Source organism: Mustela nigripes, chromosome 5 (assembly GCF_022355385.1).
Source record: "Mustela nigripes isolate SB6536 chromosome 5, MUSNIG.SB6536, whole genome shotgun sequence".
NCBI lineage: Eukaryota > Metazoa > Chordata > Mammalia > Carnivora > Mustelidae > Mustela > Mustela nigripes.
Window position 1 is genome coordinate 107,460,445 of NC_081561.1, and position 22,840 is coordinate 107,483,284.

The window sequence follows — 22,840 nt, forward strand, 5'->3', positions numbered from 1 at the left end:
GAAACGGCCGCCTGCCCCTAGGCAGGGCAAAGCCGGACGGAGGGAGAGAATCGGAAAGACTGGGCTCTCGCTCTCCAAGCCAAGGTGAGCCCACTCTGGGCTCTGCGCCCTTCCGCCCGAGGTGTACCGCGAGAGGAGGGAGCGTGGGGAGAAGGCAGAGCCCCCGTGGCTGGAGACCCCGTGCAGCCTCGGTTGAGACTTAACTGTCGGTCAGAATTCCTTTCTCGGCGCCCACACTGGGCGGAAACAGGTGGTTTCCGCCCGGGGGCGCCCAGGTCCGCAGATCGGACCTCCAACTCAGTGCTGGGCGCCCTCTCACCGCAAAGGCCAGAAATCCGGAGAGCGGGAGAAGTGGGGTGGAGAAGGGTCCCCAGGGGAGCCCGTAGCGCGTTAGCGCTGCTAACACTGAGTACTTGGTGCAAGCTGCCGTTTTAAGCGCTTCCTTTTTGCCACGCACTATTTTAACCTCTAGGTATGTAGAACTCACTTAGGTCTTGGGACAACTCTGGGGAGAGCGAAGTAGTCATATTCAATTTTTTCAGAGGAAACCGGATCACAGAGAGGGGATCAAAATACCCAGGGTCTCAGCTAGAAAATGATCAGGTCACCACGAATCCCAGGCAGTTGGTTCTACTGGACACAATGCCAGGTGCTACCTTACCTGAACGCTAATAATGCTGAGAGTTCGCTCTATCGACCCGGATTGCCTTTGTTATTCTCTACGTGCTGGGACTTCCTGTGCTCAGTTACTGATGCTTTGAAAGATCGGGAAACTCTGTCCTTAAGACGTACCACCCTTTACTGATTTGTAGTAGATGCATTTAATAACTACGAGTTCATCTTTCAGAATTTTCATATTTCACATAATATGCTTAATTATTATTATATTTTTATTTCATTTTTTAGTTAGAAATCCAGACTCCAACTTGGTTGTGCAGGAATGAGAATTTAGATGATCTCAGCAAGAATTCTTTTCCAAGAGTCCCATATTCCAAGAGTCCCATTAAATCTACCTCCCCAATACGGTTTAGTCATTACATTAAAAAAAAAAATTCACGATATAAATATGCTTTTGGTGACCACTATCATTTAAAATGTCAACCTAAAAACCTGAAACCACCTCAAGAGGCAAAGTGGTTATTTGCTATAAAAGGACTGCAGTTGGGAATGTACAGATTTAAGTAGAAACCCAAATAATGTGCCAATTCAAGGAGGTGGACTCAGGGGTTTTATGGAAGAAAAAAGTTTAAGTTGTTTTTAAGAAGAGCTCATTGGTGCTAACAAGCAGGGCTAGATTTGTATTTCAGTTATTGGTCAGGTAAAGTAGTCGCAAGTCAAAAAGTTGCCATTTATCATGCTTTTCAACGAAGATTATTGTGCCCTTGCTGACTTCTTGGAATGTTGGCAGTTTAGGTTAGTTCAAAGATTTAGAAAAGAGGACAATGCCCAGCTCTCTTTTCAAAATGGCTCTACTTTTCAAAATGGCTCTACTTAGGTCATTTTCACAAAAGAGGAAATATTTCAGTCCCGATGTGGAGTCCTGGTTGCTCTTTCTGTCACCAACAAATTCCTTCATTTTAATAAATATAGAACAGTTTTTAAATTTTTCTAAATGCTAATAAATACTAATTCGCTCATAATAGTATGACTCTTTACAAATATAATGAGAAATCTAACAAGGAAAAAATAACCTATAAATACAATTTAAAAAAAAAATCATTGTTTTATTTAGCCAGGATGCCTCCCACTCAGGCAGAATGTGTTATAAAGAATATCATTCGAGAAATAGGACAAGAATGTGCAGGCCATGGAGAGATTGTTTCCGAAACTCTGGCTGCTTTTGTGGTAAGAATGAATATTTTTTTGAACTACTGCTTTATTAAAAAATAGGTTTAAGTGGTGCCCATTTCCCTCTTAAAATTTTTTGAAGCTTTCCTAAATGTTATTCAGTTGAAAACATATTGAGATGGTTGGACAAATTAGTGAAAAATATTTTTTCTATGAAGCATATCATTCTAGATTTATAGAAACTGGTTTAGAAGATCCTGATTTGTTTTAGAAGTTTCGATAATGTTGTTGTAACACGTGTTTTTGTTCACTGTTATAAAAATTACTCACTGCCTTGGTGTCTCTATTCTTGCTTTTGGTTTAACAGTACATAATAAAAATATGATAAAATATTCAAATAGTTTCCCAATTTAAAATCTAGTCACTGCTTTCAATTTATTTCTCCATATAATTTTTTGAACACCATAATCAAATTTGATGGTTATTGCTTCCTTCAACCTCTAATGAAGGTGCTGATGAATTGGATAATAAGAAAATCAGCTGAATAGTCGACCTCTTATGAGTAATCAGGAGACAGTTTAAAAAATGGAAACAAACTAGTTTCATAATTATGTGAAATAAAATTATTTAATAGGTTCTTTCCTATTCTTAGGTGAAAGCTGTTGTCTTAGACCCAAGTAATGGCTTTAACATGGATAGACCCCTCGTGAAAAGTGATGTACAGAAACTTGTTAAGGTGATTATGCAACAATTCTCAAATGTTAAATTATTTATTTGCAATTCTGAATACAATATTTGTCTGAGCCATTATTGCCTTCAGCCTCATGATAGAAAACCCTACGAACCAGTGGTGCAGGCGAATGTGAGAAGTATTGTTTCTCATAAAGCCTAGAGATGCATAAGTGGTTTTTCTTGGCTTCCTGGGTCACTTTTGTGCATAAGGCTCTCCTCTCACGGTTACAAGATAGCTACTCCACCTCTCCGTAGGTATGAGGGGAAAGAACATAGGGCAAAATGTGTGTGCCAGTTGGGTCTGTCACTTTCTAGATAGTAATAGCTTTCTCAGAAGTTTTCTCATCTCCTTACGTTTATGGATCAGAATAATAACTGCAAGGCCTGGGACGTTGATTTCTTTTTCTTTTTTTCAGCTGAACAAATCTTTTCCCCAGTCCAGGTTGGGGCTGTTCTTAAGAAAGGATGGGTATGGATACTGGCAGGGAGCAGTGTCTGCCCCCGTAGTTTCAAGACATCTTGCTATTAATCTAATGTTACATTGAGAACATTAACTGACTCATCGTATGCTATAAAATTACATAGCACTAGATTAAGATTCAGATAATTACTGATTCAATGTCATTTGTGTTTTTCAATTCTAAAGGAAACACTGAAGCCACAGCCAATAATTCAGTAAGAAATCAAGGATTTGTGTCTGAAAACCAATTTTAAGACCCCAAAAAAGCAGGAATTTTAGACGACATTAGTTTTTTCACTTTTTTTTCCCCCCGAAGATTTCATTTATTTATTTGAGAGAGAGCATGAGCAGGGAGAAGAGCGGAGGGACTAGTGCCTAACACGGGACTTGATCCCAGGACCCTGAGATCATGACCTGAGCTGGAAGTCAGAGGCTTAACGGGTAAACTGCTTCTCCTTCGCCCCTCCACCCTGCTCCTGCTCTGTCACTCAATCTCTCTCTCTCAAATAAATAAATAAAATCTTTTTTAAAAAATCATGTGGACGAACTAATTTTTTATTTGTAAAGTCTGTGTTTAGAACAGTCCCTGTGCACGAACGGGCTCCATAAAGGCGCAATGTCCCAGGCCTCACTCTTGCGTTCCATCCCCCTCCTCCAGGAAACGCCGGGTTGGTGCTCAGGGAGGTGCATTGAGGGTGTGGGTGCTGTTGTGCCTGCCAGCTGTAGATACAAAGCCTAAGGGGTGAGACGGGAAAGGGAGGGCATGAGAGGAAAGAAAAGAAAAATTCCGGTTGTTCGTCTAATCTGAAGGGACACAGTGGAGAAGTGGAATGAGCCTGCTATGTGGGAGGAAAAGTAGGAGAAAACAAGACCAGAGGACGACTGTTTGAAATAAGGCAAAACTAGAGAAATTTTGTGAGCCGAACAGCAGCTTTTCATAAAATGCAAGTAACCCTCCGAATCAGCAAAGAAGTGTTGTTCAAGGCACAAATCGTAGAGAGGAGCTCTCGGTAAGCTCTAGACAGGAGCGTAAGCTTCGTGGAGCACTTACCCACATTGAGGTGGCCTAGACTAACCAAGACGTCAAGTTTCCTGCCTTTGGCTAGGCTGTTAGCCACCTGCGTCTGGTGATCTTACTGATCTCCGGGAAATAACTTATTACTCAATAAATGTTGTCTGTTGGGTAAACTATGAAGCATGAAGTCCTCAAAGAGAAAATAATAATAGAAGGGATTATTGGTGGATAAATAACAGAAACCATTGCTTTGATGTTTCTCTTAATTCTTTTTTAAAAATAACTTTAAAAAATACTCTAGTATTTCAGAAAATATGACTAGAAACATTCATGGGTATTCTCTTCTAGCTTTGTGTGTCTCGGCTGTTGGATAGTAAAAATCCATCCCTGGACACCATTAAGATGCAAGTCTACTTTGATATGAATTATACAAGTCGAGGTAACATATATCTACCCATTTTGATACCCTTTTTGAAAGATTCCTATTGTATTTCAGGGAATAAAGGCTTTACTTTGTTAAGAATGAACAATTTAATTTTTTAATCTTTTGAAATTTTTTTCCAACTTTGAAGAATACAGTGAAGGTGAAAATGCTAAATGAGAAAACACCAATGGTTTTTGTGAGGGTTCAAAGTAAATTCTACTTACTATGCCTATGATAGTTATGTTTCCAAGTCTATTATGTTTTAAATGCTACATCATTAATAATACACAATAATTAGAAATTAAAACAACAAGCCGATTGAAGTAAAAAGTTTCTAACTTGTTGGTATCTTTTGGTTTGGGTTTATGTTATTATTTTATAATGCTTACCTAAATTAGATAACTATACCAAAATGAAAAGAATGATGGAAAATTTCAGATTAGAACATATTTCCTTAGGTAAATAGCTTAATACATCAAAGACACACTGGCAACAAGAGGAAAAGGAAAATAAATTCCTCTATTGCCTAGACAGCCTTGGCCCCACTGTAAGGCAATCATTACTGACCATTTGGTGATTTTTGTTGTCCTTTTTACCCTCCATGAACTGAACTTCCAGTTATGCTCCATACATAGTTTCCATGTCTTGCTTTTTTGCTAATGAGATGTTAAAGTGGTAAGTAGTCATGGAATTGATGAAATTGTAATCTAGATTTTTAAAATTTGCATAAAGTTCTCCGCTGCTTATGTTGTAAGAGTATAGGTGTGAATGGTGCATGGTTGATTCGTGAATTATTGCCCTTGAAATAGTAAAATGGGGTGTCTTACTGAATTAGCTGCAAGAATTGTACTGCTGGTGGATTGTGGTTCCTGCCACACCTACGGCCAGACCTCGTCATATCATGCAGAGGGGAGAGGGAAACAGTTCTTGATGCCACGTCGTATCACCAATAATGCTATTCAAAGGAAATTTACCTAGAACTAAAATAAAAATACCCATAATTGAACAGGAAGAGTTACACTACATACATGTGTATTTCTACTGTATGTGCTTGCATTTAGCATACCACCTGTGCTTGGAACGTTATGTGTAAATATCTGTTTACTATGTATATTTTTACTGTATGTGTTTATAATACATATATTATAAATTGCTCTCTATACTTTCTGCTTCATTAGGAGGTTTCATCCTTTTTAGATACAACTGTTTGGTTCATATGTTGAAAGTCTTAGGTACTTTGACAAAGTATGCCATTTAAAGAGCCACAGTCAATCTTTCCTACTACATTGTTGCCTTGAAGTTCCTTGCTGGCCACTGTGTGTTTTTTATTTTGGTTAGTACACCTTAAGAAAATACTTGTCTTTGTGTCATAGAATTGCCATACCCAAGACATTTTTTTCTCTGGTCCTACTTTCTTACGTGAGGTTTGTAAATCAAATATATGGAACATTGTCTTTTGCCAAATTTAGAGGAATTTCTTGAAGAACACCACCGAGTCTTGGAGTCTAGGTTAGGCTCCGTCATGAGAGAAATTACAGATAACAGAGCATGTACCAGAGAAGAATTGGAAAGCCTCTACCGAAAGATTGTCAGCTATGTGTTACTGCGCTCCGGGCTGGGATCTCCTACCGATATCAAGATTGTCAGAGAGGCAACAGGTAAAAAACCTAGATAATTTCCATTCCACATATTAAAAGGGTGTGAACATTGTGTCTTATAAAAGATGTTAAATTCAAAGTATTGAAGACCGAGGTTCCCTTTTTATCTGGAAAAAAAAAAAAATCAGCACAAGTAAGAGGTTAGAGCTTAGACTCCTTTTCCACCATGTTTTAGCTCTAAAACCCAAGCAGCAGCTCTGGAAAATGTGTGTTGTTAGTTTTCTTAGTGCTGCACATATCCAGGGACGCATCACTCCTTATGAGAGAAACACTGAAAATGCGGTTAAGAGTACCAGGCCAGGGGCGCCTGGGTGGCTCAGTGGGTTAAACCTCTGCCTTCAGCTCAGGTCATGATCTCAAGATCTCATGATCTCAGGGTCCAGGGATCAAGCCCCAGGTCAGGCTCTCTGTTCAGCAGGGAGGCTGTCCCTCCTGCACAGCCCCCGCCCCCGCCTGCCTGTCTGCCTACTTGTGATAAGTCATTCTCTCTGTCAGTTAAATAAATAAATAAATAAATATCTTTAAGAGTACCAGGCTGGCTGGGGAATGGGGGCCCCTGGAAAGGGAGATTTTGTACTGATGAAAGGAGTCGCATCTGTCACCTAAAACAGATGATGGAAAGGGACACTGTTGCATTCTCAGGAAGTATTTGCTCACTTTATTAATTTAAGGTAAGGAATAGGCAAGATTTCTAGCCTTTTAATGGCTTTCCTCCACAATTATTTTAAAACAGTGATTTTTCTCATCAGAATCCTAACTAGAAAACTTATTTTAATGCCCATCATCAAAACATTACTGATGGGTGCTTAATTATTGAAAAGAGACCCAAGGCAGTGGCATTATTTTCCATAGCCCAGCTTTGATATGTATCCTGTAACGAGGTATCAACAATTTAAAGAATCAGGTAAGTAGCTCTATAAAGACACCCCTCTAAACTTTCTGCTGAAAGCAACCTGTGATTTAAGTTCTGGTATCTTTATTCTGCCATTTTGTTATGCTTTTTGTGGTTTGTTTCAGCTGCCCTGCAGAGCATTTTTCCTCAGGCTGAGCTTGGGACGTTTCTAACACTTTCTAAGAAGGACAAAGAACGCCAGCTGAAAGAATTCACCATGATTGTTACAGGGATTCGATTATTTAACCGAGACTGTGGAAAGGGAGGAGAAGGCATTGATGACTGTAGGTATATCATTAGGTTAAGTCTGCAGGTTATGTAGGTTTAAAATCTAACTTGCACAGTGAGGAAAATAATGCACAGTATTTCACTGGCATTCTTAGATTTAAGGTATGCAGGGTCACTTATAACAATTTTTTTTTTTTTTTAGAGAGGGAGAGAGAGTGCATTTGAGCAGGGGGAGGGGCAGAGGGAGAGGGAGAGGGAGCGAATCCTAAGCAGGCTCCACACTCAGCACAGAGCCCAACATGGGATTCAACCTCATGACCCTGAGATCATGACCTGAGCTGAGGTCAAGAGTTGGAAGCTTAACTGATTGGCCCAGGTGCCCCTCAGGTATACAGTTTTGACTCTACCTTAGGTACCGTTACTGTTCATAATGGATAGTAATTTTTAATTTTGTGGGGCAAGGCTTGCAGAATTATAACACCAGGAAGGTAGTGTGGGAGAGTGAATCAGTGGAAGGAATGAGGGGCCTGCCTGAAGGCCAGCCCCTCCAGTTCATTGGGCTCTATGTTCTTTATTCAAAGTCAAATAACCCAAAAGGAGTAAAACCCAGTGATCTAAAAATAAAAATCAGGGACGCCTGATCAGGCTAGCTTAGTGGGTTAAAGCCTCTTTCTTCGGCTCAGGTCATGATCTCAGGGTCCTGGGATCGAGCCCCGCATCGGGCTCTAGGCTCAGCAGGGAGCCTGCTTCCCTTCCTCTCTCTCTGCCTGCCTCCCTGCCTACTTTATTTGTGATCAAATAAATAAATAAAAATTTTAAAAATAAAAATCACCCTGAGAGGAGAAGAGTGGTTGAGGCAGCTAATGGAATCGAAAGGTTCAAGAGGAGATATTTGCAAATCTGCAAATGCAGGAGCATTTACTGTGCTGTTCTGTACTTAATGCATTCATCATCTAGGAGTCTGGAAGCACTCATGAAGTAGTTGATCAGGGGCTCAGAAGGGACTTCCTTACATAGGCCCACTGATAAGGTGTTAAGGTCTGTTATTAGATCACTTTTCTAGTATAATAGGGTCAGTTTTTCTATTTTTAAAACAGTTCTAGAAAGTCAAGTTCCCATTCTTTATAAAGTTCCCTATCTTGCTAGACTATTCTGTTATTTTTCAGTATCCTTATCACAAAATACTTCTTTTCTACAGACCCAAGGTCAGTAGCAGATAATATCAAAGCCTATCTGTTCATTATATTTTTCTGTATTTTAGTGACAAAAGCTGATCCTGCTAACTTTTGGTTATCATTCTGACAATAGCTTTTGTTCAGACAGGTGTCCCCCCTCCCCCGCTGCAATTCTTGCCTTCGTGGTGTGGGAAGAAACACATGAAATACATGTCTTGTTATTATTCATTTGGTTGAGAAAAAAAAAAAAATGAACTCAATGTAATGCTCAAGTTATGATCACTTTCTAGGCTTCTTTTTGTATATTCTTTCACATCTCTTGATTTCCTTTTAAAACCAGTGCCGGCCATTCTGCGTGAAGCAATTCCAGCTACCACACAGCACATCGACAGCCAACTTCAGACTGCCCAGGACCAGGCATACCGCTACACGGCCATCCTCGAGAAGGCGGCCAGCAACCCACTCCTGAGCATGGAGCTTCAGCCATCCATGTTAAAAGAAGCACTGTACAATGTGCGGCAGTATGAGATCTTCCTTCAGATCATTCTGGTGAGTGAGTGTCAGGATTTGGCCTTTTCCATGCATGGCAACCACTTTACAGGTTACAGACCTACACGAAAGGCAGAATCAGGTCATTGCTAAAGGAGGTAGCCTTCGTAACTTGCTGAGTTTATAATGCATCTTTAGGGCCAGAAACAGAATTAGAAATGGGGAAGTTGGATTTTTATTTTCATGGAAAATGCTGGTAGGAATTAATTTCTAGTTTTTGATTTTCTTTGGTGCCTAGTGGAATGACTGCTCACATGCTGGGATTCAGCAGTTTTGTGTATGTGTCTAAGTAATACTGCATCGCTTTCACACAGGGCAAGTGTCTAATGTATTTTGGGGCTGATAGTTGGCGCCCAAATAATTTTTATGTAATTATTTGTTGTTGTAAAAATTGGTTGAAAAGATTTTTATTGCTGATATTTTTAGATCTAAGGAGCAAGCCAAACAGTATCCCCAAATAGTTGGAGAATGTGATGATTTTTAAACTTTTTTAAAAAGTGGCAGAGCACTTTCTTTCAGATGGAAAATTGCACAGAATCCCAAAAATACAGAACAGGTATCTAGATGAAAGGATTGAGGGACCTTTTCATCAAGGAACAACCCCATTCCACCCTAGGGTTCTAGGGAACACGGTCTGTTAACTACCTCTTGGCAGCAAGCTGTTCCTGTCAGTCAACGTTTTTGTTATTTGGTGTTTCATTTGTTTGTTTGTTTGTTTCTAGTTTATTGAAGTGTAATTGACACACTGAAGATATTCAAAGTGTGCAATGTGATGATTTGATGTGTGTCTACCTTGTGAAAGCAATTTCTCCCATCAAGTTAATTAACACATTCATCCCACTGGTCACTGTTCACCTTTACACAACCTCTAACCTTCCAGTAACTGTGAGATTCAGGGTCAGTGGACTGACTTTATATGAGTGAATACTAATGTCTTGAAGGATAGAGCAGGATGTGTTTTTAACTTGCATCTTTATGACTTGTTACTTTTAGAGGCACTTGATCTGTCTCCTTCCCTTCACTGTAAAGAGTAGAAAGATAAAAATCCAGGTGACATGACATCATTGCAACAAACTAGGAGGTGGTCCTCACAGCTGTCCCACTATCCAGTTGCCTTCAAAAATGAGGACCCTAGATCAGCTGTTCTAAACTAAATCATTCTTTTGGGAAAGTGTTCCTCTACCACTGAGTTGTGGCCATCAGCCTTGTATAACTAGTCAGATACTAAGAGGATTTTACAGTCAGTTTTTTTTTTTTAAAGATCTTATTCATTTATTTGAGAGAGAGAAAGAGACAGTGACATAGTGAGAGAGAACAAGCAGGAATGTAGGCTCCCTGCTGAGTGGGCAGCCTGATGCGGGGCTCAATCTCAGGACCCTGGGATCAGGACCTAAGCTGAGGGCAGATGCTTAACTGAGCCACCCAGATGCCCAAGGGTTCTACAATCAGTTTATCTTGAAGTGCATGCAGATCCACAGGAGTATGAGTCTCACATTTACTTTGTCGTCTGTGTTGGGAAGGGATATCAGAAAAAGGAACCTTTGGAGACCCGTCACTCATAGCATAAGGACGTTAAATTATATTGTCTCAGAGCATTCAATCATTCAGCTAACTTCCAGTCTGAAAGTCTCATTGGAGTTCTCATTCGCAGCTAGAGGGACAGTGAGTATAGGGTATAAGTGACAAGTGTGGGCTCTGCAACCAGAACGCATGGGTCCTCATCCTGACTTTGCTGCTTACTAAATCTGTGTCCTTGATAAAATCGCGTAACTTCTCTGTGTCTTGGTTTCCACATCTGTAAAATGGGGTTATTGATAGTTGACACTATCTAAGTAAGGTAGACCAGTTTCTGGCACGTAGTTAAGGGCCCAATAAGATCATGCTGATGCTGATAATGGTTATTAATGCCACCAGCATCATCATGAGGGCCTTAGCAGAGCAGCCCTGATTTTATCTCTGTAGGAGTATGAACTGGAGAGCTCTTATTTTTCTAGACAGTGTCTTATTTCTAAGCCCTTTGCTACTTATGCTGTTGAGAAAGTTGTTTCTGATCTCCCTACTCTTCATGACGATTTCTTGCTAACATCTTTCAGGGTCAGAATGAGTTCTCTTCATCATCTGACTCTTTTTGGCTTAATCAGTGTTTCTTCTGTGTGTTTTTTTTTTTTTTTAAGTATTCAATCTTCTCCCATTAATCCACCTTAGTTACAGTTAAGGTTACAGTTACAGGATGGATGTTGGTTTAATCAGTATTATCGCTCGGTTATAAAATATGTCAGTTTATGTTACGCTGAGAATTTTTCGTGTCTGTGAATATTCTTTTTTTTTAAAGTCACATTATTTGAACAAATATATTAATATAGCTTTTTGAAGGGCTGACTTTGATTTAAAAATTTTCTTTTGCCAATACTACATGCAGCTTATGTAAACATTTTTTAAAAATTTAATTACGGCCTGTGTAGGGTAGTTAGTTATTTTATTTTCTTTCAATTAGGACTTCGCTGCAGTAAACAAACTAAGATATTGTGAAAGAGAAGAGGGAGGGAGGATCAGTCTTGTTGACTTAGCTGAGAGAATAGAATTCCATCCTCTGTGGGCTTTTAAAGTGCGAGGCAGTCACCAAAGACAGAAAAAGCTGCTTATTGTGATGGTGCAAGTAAATGCTCTATTTGCCACATAACATTTCTTAAAACCTGTAAGTCAAGACTTTTGTAGACTTCTCCCTAAGTTTTGTCTGCAGGGCCTATTCACAGAATAGACAACCCTGGACTTTCTTGCTTTTTTTTCTGAGAATTCAAGTAAAAAAAAATCAGGTGGAATTGGTACTTATTTTAGACTTGTTGAAATTGTCCGTGGAACAAAGCATCAGAAATTTATCAATTAAAAGGGAATGGGGAGGGACCACGGTGACATCACATGCTTTTTTTCCTCAAGCATTTTTTTTTTTACCACATTATGAAAAAGAAATTTTTTACGAAAAAGTTTTTTTTAAAAAAAGTGATAGCATTCCTAGAGGACTAATTTCATTCTGATTATTGTTATCATTATTTTTTTACAAACGATCTCATTAGCAGTATGTGTTAGGATGTTGTCAATTTCAAGGTGGCAGATATAAATTTTTCAAAATACAAATTTTATCTTTGGCAACAAAAGTCGTTGTTTCCCTAAAGTGACAGACTCATTTCATTTTCTTTCAAGAAAATATCTGCCAAATTTCTAAGGGTCAAAAGTCAGAGTTTGTTGGTCATTTGATCTTTGAAATAAAAATGATGTTCTGCTGGGGGGAAAATGCTGGTTTGGCTCAAAATTCAGTCCTTCAAGAGAACCATGCATTTTAATATGCAACAGAAGTGTTTTATATGTACTTTCATCTCATTGCACTGATTATTAAAAAGCTTGTACTTGGGATCAAGATTTAATAAAATTAATACTTTTACTGCATCGTCAAAGACATTCTTAAGTGAAACTAGCTCTTTTATTGAGATATTGACACATAACATTGGTTTTAGTTGTACAATGTACTCATTCAGTATATGCATATATTGCAAAAACATTCTTCACCACACAGTTACAAAATTTTGTGTGTGTGATAAGAACTCTTAAGATTTACTCTTTTAGCAATTTTCAAATATACAATGCAGAATATTAACTGTATTCACCATCCTGTTACATTATATCCCCAGGACCTATTTATCTCATAACTGGGAGTTTGTACTTTTCACCCCTCTCACCCATTTCACCCAGCCCCACCTCATGCCTATGGCAGCTACCAGTCTGTTTTCTGTATTTATGAGATTGGATTTTTTTCTTATTTTTAGTTTTTTAGATCCCACATATAAGAAAGATCATTCAATATTTATCTTTCTCTGACCTATTTCACTTAGCATAACACCTTCAAGTTCTAGCCATGTTGTCGCAAGTGGCAGTGTTTCCTTCTTTTTTATGGCTGAATAACATTCCATTATATATGTGTATTTCACACACACACACACACACACACACACACACACACACACACATTTCAATACCTAGTTGTGAATGAGTTCTTTTTTTTAATTTTTAAATTTTTTATTAACCTATAATGTATTATTAGCCCCAGGGGTACAGGTCTGTGAAGCGCCAGGTTTACATACTTCACAACAAAAAACTCACCATAGCACATACCTTCCCCAATGTCCATAACACAACCACCCTCTCCCTACCCGCCTCCCCCCAGCAACCCTCAGTTTGTTTTGTGAGATTAAGAGTCTCTTATGGTTTGTCTCCTCCTGATCCGATCTTGTTTCATTTATTCCTTTCCTACCTGCCAAGCCCCCTATGTTGCCTCTCAACTTCCTCATAGCAGGGAGATCATATGATAATTGTCTTTCTCCAATTGACTTATTTCGCTAAGCATAATACCCTCTAGTTCCATCCACGTCATCACAAATACCAAGATTTCATTTCTTTTGATGACTGCATAGTATTCCATTGTATATATTGCTGCTATAAATACTGGAGTACAGGTGTCCCTTTGGATCACTTCATTTGTATTTTTGGGGTAGATACCCAGTAGTGTGATTATTGGGTCGTAGGGTAGCTCTATTTTCAACTTTTTGAGGAAACTCCATGCTGTTTTCGAGTGGCTGCACCAGCTTGCATTCCCATCAACAGTATAGAAGGGTTCCCCTTTCTCCGCATCCTTGCCGGCATCTCTCATTCCCTGACTTGTTAATGTTAGCCATTCTGACTGGTGTGAGGTGGTATCTCATTGTGGTTTTGATTTGTATTTTCCTGATGCCAAGTGATGTGGAGCCCTTTTTCATTTGTCTGTTGGCCATCTGGATGTCTTCTTTGCAGAAATGTCTGTTCATGTCCTCTGCCCATTTCTTGATTGGATTATTTGCTCTTTGGGTGTTGAGTTTGATAAGTTCTTTATAGATTTTGGATACTAACCCTTTATCTGATATCTTGTTTGCAAATATCTTGTTTGCAAATATATTCGCCCAGTGAATGAGTTCTTGATAAATGTAAACAGAATGATTGTTTTAGTTCATTATCAGCAAAAGTAAAAAACAAAAACAAAAACAAAAAAACTTCCTTGTGCTTCCTCTCTTAAAGAATAGCATGGGTAAAATTAAAACAGGATGCATGTTACATTGGTGAATAAAAAATTTTGTTAGTTGAAATACAATAATATTTGATATTTTTATGAAGTAATTACTTGTCACTTAAAAATAGTCTAGTAAATGATGTGGTTTGACTACAAGTGTCTGAAGACTCAAATGCATTTTTTTCTCTTCGAGTAATTGTCACTCTTTTGCACTGTACTGATAAGCCCATACCACTGCCATTTCTGGTCATGTCTCAGACAGTACAGAATAAGGGGTAGGAGCTGGCTTCTGACGGTCTGAAAATTGTCCCTGGGCAATTTATTCACCCTTCAATATCTTGGTTTTCCTATTTATACTCACCCTTTTTTTATACTTATAAGTATTCAATATGATGCTTAGCACACAGTAAGAATACATGTGACTAATTATTTCAGAGTCAGCATTTAATGCCTTAATTTTAGATTACTACTGTCACATTAAAAATACATTATTTTTCTTTCATTGATGTGATTTTTAAGATTTTTTCTGCACTCTTCAATGTAATTTTTAAAAATCCTAGTATCAAAATAGTTTTCAGAGGAACACTTTATTCATTTTGTTATTGAGGAATGGGAAAATAACACCTGAGCAAAAGCTGGGTCAGAGGATCTGCTTTTCAGGAATGCAATTATACTGTGTATCGGGGAATACGTGGAGAAAAAGAATTCCTTTTGAAGAATTGTAGCCGTGCTATTTCAAAAGATTCATCCATCCAGCAGATGTTTCTGGAGCACCATCCATAAGCACCTACTGTTCTTGCTTTCGGGATATGAGGGAGAAGAGAATTTCTGCTCTCATTGTACTTACCTTCAGGACATGGAGGGCTTAAAACACATGATTTTTATAGTAAAATTATAAAAACATTAATGTAAATTATGTTGTCTTTGCAGTCAGATATAATTACCTGTGCTCAAGAGGTAGAACTGATGATAAAGAAGTTAGGAGCCCAACTGGAACAATTAAAAATGATTGTAAAATCAAAGACAGCTGTCCCAACATCACAAGTCTTTGTAAGTATTTGCCATCAACTTTGACCTTGTTTAAAGGTGAGTATACCTTTGAATCCTATACAAGTGAATCAGAGGTAATTATAATTAGATTTAATTACTAAAAATAGAATATTTGTTTTCTACATGTTGACCCCATTCTTTATGGTTGTTTTGTAGTAGTAGTGTAAGTCGGATAAGAGAATCCCCCTTGCAGGCAATTGCTACTAAAAGAGATGCAGATGTGTATTAAAGTAGCCATAGTATCAGTAAAGGCTGTGGCAACAGAATGGATCCCTAATGCAGTGTTCACAGTGGCTGGTTACAAATTTGCCTTCAGGGGCGCCTGGGTGGCTCAGTGGGTTAAAGCCTCTGCCTTCGGCTCAGGTCATGTTCCCAGTGTTCTGGGGTTGAGCCCCACATCAGGCTCTCTGTTCAACCGGGAGCCTGCTTCCCCCTCTCTCTGCCTGACTCTCTGTCTACTTGTGATCTCTGTCAAGAAAATAAATAAAATATTTTATAAAAAAATTGCCTTCAGCAAAGAGGTGGTGTAACTTGTGACCTTTATGAAGAGACAGAGGATAATCACTGTGTTTACCAGGACTATATGTATACTGACTTTCTGATTATCTGTACCATCTTATGGGCAAATCCGGTAGCCCTAGGGAGGTGTAAGGTACAGTATTTTATAGAGATGCAGTATTTTATAGAGCATTTTGAGGCTATGATAATTTTCTGTAGTCAGTTCTAATATTAGGTTTTAAAAACCAAGAAACAAAGGCTAAGTTGTTTGACTTATTAGTAGGGCCTGACTAATATCCTTATGTTTGTTCTGTAAGTCAGTGGCCTTTAATATTAATGAAAAACTTTATCTCACCGACCTAAAATCTTTGACTTGCAGCTCACAAGATATGCCCTAAGATGTGTCTCTAGATTTTCCAGGTTCTTTGGAATCATGATTGAGCCAGAGAAATCTAATAATGAGTCATATTTAGCCTTTTTTTTTTTTTAAAGAAGCTATTTCCCCTTGACTCTTTGAGGTTAAGCATCCATAAATATTTGGTTTTTTTGGGTAAATTAACTTTATGATGAACACTCCAAGATAAAATGATTTGAAATAAAATACAAGATTTTTTTCTCTTGTAATTTAGGAGTCCAGTTGCTATGTAGATTTTATTATTTAACCTCAGGAGACTTTGACTTCTCTTCAGGAAGAATTATTTCTTTACAAACACAAATTTGTTATAAGTACAGTGATTTATAATTTTGAGATTACATTTTGAACATTGCTTTCTCTTCCGCAGCCCATCTTCATCGCACTTTCCAACCTGTGGACTAGCTTCCAGGACGAAATTGTTTTGATTAGTGTCCTCAGTAATTTAACAACTCGCCTTGAACCATTCCTGGGTACTCATGAACTACTCTTTCCTGAGAAAGTCATGCAGAATCTTCTTGATGGGCTGACTGTGAAAACTGATGTGTCTAGAGTGAAAGAACACCTGGGTAATAGAAATCTTCAAATTGTCTCTAGAATGAAGTCACTCTTTTGTTTTAAAATCTTCATGATTTAGGCACTTGGTGGCCTCAGTCCGATGAGTACGGGACCCTGAATCTCAAGGTCATGAGTCGAAGCTTCACGTTGGGTGCAGTTTATTTAAAAAAAAAAAAAAAGTAAAACTATTATGCTCTATCTTTCTGATAAGGTATTAAGCATCTTTCTTGATTAAAAGAATACTAATGTTCATCATAGAAAATTCAGAAGACAGAAAATATATGAAATGAGTACCTTACTATCCCATAATAACCATTCTTAATATTATTGTCAGTGTTTTAGTTGATAGTGATGTTCCTTGCCTATGCATTTCTATTTTAGTCCTAATGATTTTATTATTGATTGATTCATAATAGGAAAGGATATTAATCCTTGCCATATTTGTTGTAAGTAAAGCTCTATTTCTTTGGAGTGCTATTTCCCATATATCTTCCTCAGAGCCAGGCTGAAACTTATATATCAGTGAATTTTATCCCTGTAAATTTGAGCTTATTTTAGATGCTTTAAGAGATGCACTGATTCTTATGGAAAGGCTGTCTTTATTAACAAACTGCTTTTTACTCTTTTGGTGTCTTCTGTCTTTCTTACAGGTAACTTGAAGTTCATGAGAAATGCCAAAATAGAGTCTGGGAGTTGTTGCCTAGATAGGTTTTCCCAGAAAGTGAAACTAGATAATTTACTCCCTAAATTTCCTTTTCAAATTCAAATTTTGTAAAAGTGGAAAATAAAAATGACGTGCTTATTTCCATTCTTAAATATTAGAATTAAAAAAAAAAAACCCTGAAAACTGAATTAGAGAGACTCAAAGGCATCCTTTCAGTTCAAATTTTTCTACTCCTTTTCTTTTATTAAAATAACATATCTACACAGATACAACATGAAATTGAAAAGTTCAAGTCACTTCAACAGTAGGTATTAAACTCAACCACATTGGCAAAGCAATCTTGGAGTTAATATGTCGTTTCCCCCATATGCTGCAACTTTATATTCAAAAGGACACTATCACGTTATTGATCCCAGTGAACTGAGAGACCTAATATTCTTCTAAAAGAATTAACACTTGCCACATCTCATCACTGTTTTGAGGATTTCAGTCATATCAGGAAAGAAGAAGAAGGTTTATCTTCCCCCAATGTTGGCATTTACTTCTAGTTGTGCCACAAAGACATCTGTGGTATCGCTGTTTTGATACAGAGCCCCGCCCAGAAGCGTAGTAGGATTGCAAGAACAAAGACCCTTGAAGATCAGTTTTATAAGTACGTGTTTTTGTGTGGAGAAAAATATTTAGACAATGTGTTTATCACATGCAAATAGGTAAGCTAACGACCATTAGGAAGAATTTTGTAAAGTGTAAAGAATAAAAATTGATACCTTGCTATCAAAAGTAAGTTACTGAGAGATATTTCCTTGAGTCTTTCTGCTCAGAACATTCTCTGTTGTTTCAAGAAGCAATAGTCCTAGTATTATATGAGCACCACATTCAGAGTATTTGGCCGCCTCATATATTACGAGAGCTCTGCTGTCTTGAATGAAGTTGATCCCTCTCTATTTTAGTCACATAGCAGCCAGTCTTTTTTGCTCATTTCCTTGGGCTGTTTACTCTTCTTGTTGATTAAAGTTGTTCTTGTCCTCTTTCATTTTAGAAGATAGAGTACATCTGGTAGATTTCAGAAAACAAGAATGGCTTTTCCCAGAAACAACAGCAAATTTTGATAAGTTGTTAATTCAGTGTCGTGGATTTTGTCCTTATACATTTGCTACAGCAGATGGTCTTCTCCTTCCAGGTATGTTGTTGGAAATAATGTTATTTTCACTTCCACATTTTTTCTTTGAATAAAGTGCTATTGTTGTCACTTTTTCTTTTTTTTTTACTTACTCACTTTTTAAAATTTTGTGGGATCTGATGATGAACTAAGAAAGGAGCTGCAAAGATGATCCAGACCATCTTCATCTTTGAGGTACTCACAGAATGATCTGGTAGACTGATAAAACCAAGAAATGGGGCTACAAATGATAAGTGATGGAATGTGTGTATAATGAAATATGGATGTGACAGTATCATAAAAGGACTGATGACTCATAAGTCCAATGAAGGATTCCAGAAATTCACATGGCATTGCTAAAGTACATCATCTTCCAAAGTAATTACTTGAAAGAGCAACACTAATTTGGCTGGTTATGTTTATTAAATAATACACTGTCACTTTATGGTTACAGTCCATTGACATAAATCAGGATTTCTGCATAAGTCAGATCTAAGGAAATGGCAAGTATTTTATCAAATAAAATCTCTCTGTAATGTATATATTATGAGAGCTTCCTCAAAACAAAGAGTAGGCCAGAAATTATTACCCCAAAGTGCTCTATGAATTGGAAATAAAAAGTCAGCTAGGGCTAGAGTAAAAAGAGTTCGACAAAATTATTTATTTATGTATTTATGTATTTATTGATTTATTTGAGAGAGAGTGAAAGAAAGCATAAGCAGGGGGAGGAGCAGAGGGAGAATCAGACTCTCTGCTGAGCAGGGAGCCCGATGCGGGGCTCAGTCCGAGGACCCTAGGATCATGACCTGAGCAGAAGGCAGACACTTAACCGACTGAGTCACCCAGCCATCCCTGACAAAATTACTTCTAATTTACCTTACATCATTAACCTTTTCCTTTTCTCTGTTATTTCTTTTGTTACATTTCATAATTGTTTGTTGCTTTTTTATTAGAAAGATTTCTTGGAATTGTGTGTATACATAGCCTAGAGAACACACATACTGGCTCATTTTTTATGTTATTAGATTTTTCGTAATGGCAGTAACAGAAGATTTACCATAGGGAGCTGAGAGAAAAGTATTCGGAGGCCCCATGAGGATCACTGATACTGGGAAGGAAACGGTCAAGAGCCATGAAGGAGTAAAGCAGGACAAATATAGATGGTTTCTCCCCTCCCCTCCCCTCCCTTCCTGTCCCGTCCCCTCCCCCCTCCCCTCCCGTCCCCTTCCCTTCCTTTCCCTTTTCCCCTCCATCCATGCATCCAGCCCAGATAAGAAGGGAAGGGAGTCATGAGAGACACAAACACAGAGAAACATGGCTGTAGGGTCACGACAGTCAGCATGACGTGGTTGGAAAATCTATGGACTAAGATTCAGGAGAGCCTGGTTTCTAGTCTAGGTCTGCTTAGACCCTTCCAGCTTACTAACTAGGATTCTAATAAAAAGAGAGAAATAAGAAAGTAGAAGGGCTTGTGAGTGTCAGAATCCTCTCTGAGTCCTGATAACTTTGTTTACTACATTATTTATATTTACTACATTATTTTCTGGGCAGCAGCAATCTGCACTACCTCAAAGGAATTCTGTAGGACATCCGTCCTGTTCAGGACTGCAGACCACGTGGCTTAAAACCCCAAGGTGACACTGTGGCTTACCAGTTGGGGTCCTTTGCACATGATATCACTGATTTCATTGCCAACCAATCTCCCTTGCTCACTATTCCAGCTCCACTGGCCTTCTGGCTATTCTTGAACATTCTAGACACATTTCACCTCAGAGCCTTTGCCTTGCTATTCCCTCAACCTGGAAAACTCTGTCCCCCATACAGCTACCTACCTTGCTCCTTCATTTTATTCAGCCTTCCTAGATCACCCGATCTAAAATATCAACCTCACCCTCTTCCTTTTACCATGTGTTTAGCTGGCTTGATGCTTATTATTATTATTTTTTTTAATCTACAGTACTCTCTGGCCTATGGTATATTTGTTGATTTACTGAGAGCAGGAACTTTGTTTTCTTTTATATCCTTAGTGCCAGGAATAGGGCCAATACATTGTGTTGAACACATGAAAAAATAAGTAAGACAGTATTACTATCTCTTACCAATTATGTGGATATTTAATAAATCCTATTTTATGTAGTATCTGTTCACAGTGGGAAATACTTCTTAACATAGAAAGTTGTATTGGGGGCACCTGGCTGGCTTGATTGGTGGAGCATGGGACTCCTGATCTTGGGGTTGTGAGTTCAAGCCCCTCATTAGATGTAGAGATTACTTAAAAATAAAAAAATCTTAAATAAAAACAGAAAAAGAAGAAACCTCTATTTTGAAAAAGATGTCCTGTCTTTCTAGTTTTTATAGAATTAGTTTTAAAACAATGCTTGTAGTAGTTAAAGGAGATTTGAAAAAACCGTCAAATGTCTAAGTGGTTCTCATAAAAGATTTTCAAACACCTTATATCTGGATAGCAAATTTTTATATAAACCATAGTTTAAGATTAATTTAAATGAATTTCACATAAAATATCATTTAATAAAATGTATTATTTAAAATTGCAAATTGTACTATTTTAGCAAAATGAAAAGTGTAAGTCATATGTTAAATATGCAATATGTAGGGTGGTTTTTTGGATGTATTACAAACGTAGAATCACTTAATATTTTATGCCTAATTCATTTCCTTTTCTTAATTTTCAGGAAATCCAGCAATTGGGATTTTGAAATATAAAGAAAAGTATTACACTTTCAATACCAGAGATGCTGCATACTTATTTGCAGAAAATCCTGAAAACTATATTGGTTTAATTAAAGAAAAGGCCAAAAAAAATGCAGAATTAATTCAGCTCCTGGAACTTCATCAACAGTTTGAAACCCTCATTCCATATTCTCAGGTTAGCATAGTTGGTATTTTAAGAATTTATGACTTTTAAAAGTACAGTTAACTTAAAGTTAGACTTTGTTGTAGAATGGTTCCTAAGTCCAGGCAGAGACAGGCTCCGAAGAGGGCCTCTAACACTGTCAGAGATTCATCCCGGAAGAGGGACACTAATGAAATCCATAGAAAATAAGGCTAACAAGTGAAGGAGCCAAATTGATGAATTAGATTGGAAAACTCTGAAAGAGAAATACTACATTTAGATAAATAATTGAAACTATAGTGTTTTCTTATCTAAAATTAAAGAAGCTTAGCACAGATAACACAGGTGATAACTTACAGCTGTAAGAGAACAGGTCTGTGTGTCTGTCTCTGCACTCCACACTCTGTACCATGCTGCTTTCCTTACTATTGCTTCCTAGTATATCTTACTACCTGAGAGGGTAACCTCTTTCCTTTCCCTCTTACTTTTTCAAAATTGTCATAGATAGTGAGGCATAAATCTTTATATATCCATGTAATTTTCTTAATAAATTTGCCTAGTTCCCCCCCAGATCTTCCTGAGATTTTAACTGGAATTGCATTAAAATAATCAAGTGAAATGATCAATAATTTTTCGTGTTTATTATATTAGGTTGTCCCATCCATAAGAAGTACCTGTTAGTCTTTTTTTTAAGTAATTAGTAGTTTCATTAAGTATGTCTTAATAAAACATAATGGTTTTTGTTACATTTTTTACTCTGCCTACTTCTAAAACTGTACATGATCCCAGCAGTGACTGGTAATGATAATAATAATATATGGTTTTCAGTACAATGCCACTCAGTGTGACGACACCACCATTGAATGAACAATTCTCCTACAGAAAGGGTTTTGTTTCTAGGCTCTCGATTGCGTTCCACTGGCCCAGGCTTTTCCAGTTTTATATTTTTTATTCTTTTGTGGTGTCTTTTCACAAATGAAAGTTACGTATTTTATTAATCTTTTTTCTCTCATGTCTTTAACTTTTCTGTCTTGTTTAAGAAATCCTCAAGTATCTTAGATCATAAAATTATTCTCCTACATTGTCTTGCAATGAGTCTGGATTTACCTTTCACACCCAATTGACTTGGATTTGATTTTTATGTTTAGGGGAAGGTGAAGATCTAATCTTAATTTTTTTTCCATTTGAGTAGTGAATTGTCCCAGATTATTTGTTCAATACTCTGTCCTTTCCCTACATCTACAGTGTCTTATATGCACAGATGTAATTTTTAGGTTCTCTATTCAATTTTTCAGTTAAAAAAAATCCCTACCTATATCTTATTAGAGCTTTATTATAAGTTTCAATACCTGTTGACTAAGTTCTGCCACTCTTTCTAAAGAATCTTGGCTATACTTGACTCTTGACTTTCCATTATAAATTTGAAAATTACATTGCCAAGTTCTATAAAAAAAACTTGAAGGAATTATGAATTTGTGTGTCTATAGACAAGAATTATTTGGCCTTGCTACCACTTATATATAACTTACAGAGTTGTAAGATTCCTCGAAGACAGTGAAAGGCTAGAATCAGATCATCAGAAAGGTGTGCTATAAGTAGATCATGCACAATTTTCCATTAAAGAACAATTCC

The 22,840-nt window shown here is 37.6% G+C and overlaps 1 protein-coding gene across 2 annotated transcripts in view; it reads left to right on the forward strand.

Annotated features, from left to right (window-relative positions):
- CFAP206 (cilia and flagella associated protein 206) overlaps positions 1-22,840 on the forward strand; it is a 32,192-nt gene continuing 9,352 nt past the window's right edge. The window contains exons 1-11 of one of the 2 annotated variants that reach the window (XM_059399238.1): positions 1-84; positions 1,733-1,845; positions 2,441-2,524; positions 4,344-4,434; positions 5,889-6,077; positions 7,095-7,253; positions 8,713-8,921; positions 14,944-15,063; positions 16,344-16,542; positions 18,235-18,375; positions 21,048-21,241. In XM_059399238.1, coding sequence (XP_059255221.1) covers positions 1,738-1,845; positions 2,441-2,524; positions 4,344-4,434; positions 5,889-6,077; positions 7,095-7,253; positions 8,713-8,921; positions 14,944-15,063; positions 16,344-16,542; positions 18,235-18,375; positions 21,048-21,241 — 1,494 coding nt within the window. In that variant the 5' untranslated portion in view covers positions 1-84; positions 1,733-1,737. The remainder of the gene's footprint in view (positions 85-1,732; positions 1,846-2,440; positions 2,525-4,343; positions 4,435-5,888; positions 6,078-7,094; positions 7,254-8,712; positions 8,922-14,943; positions 15,064-16,343; positions 16,543-18,234; positions 18,376-21,047; positions 21,242-22,840) is intronic. The other variant, XM_059399239.1, reaches the window with a different exon arrangement.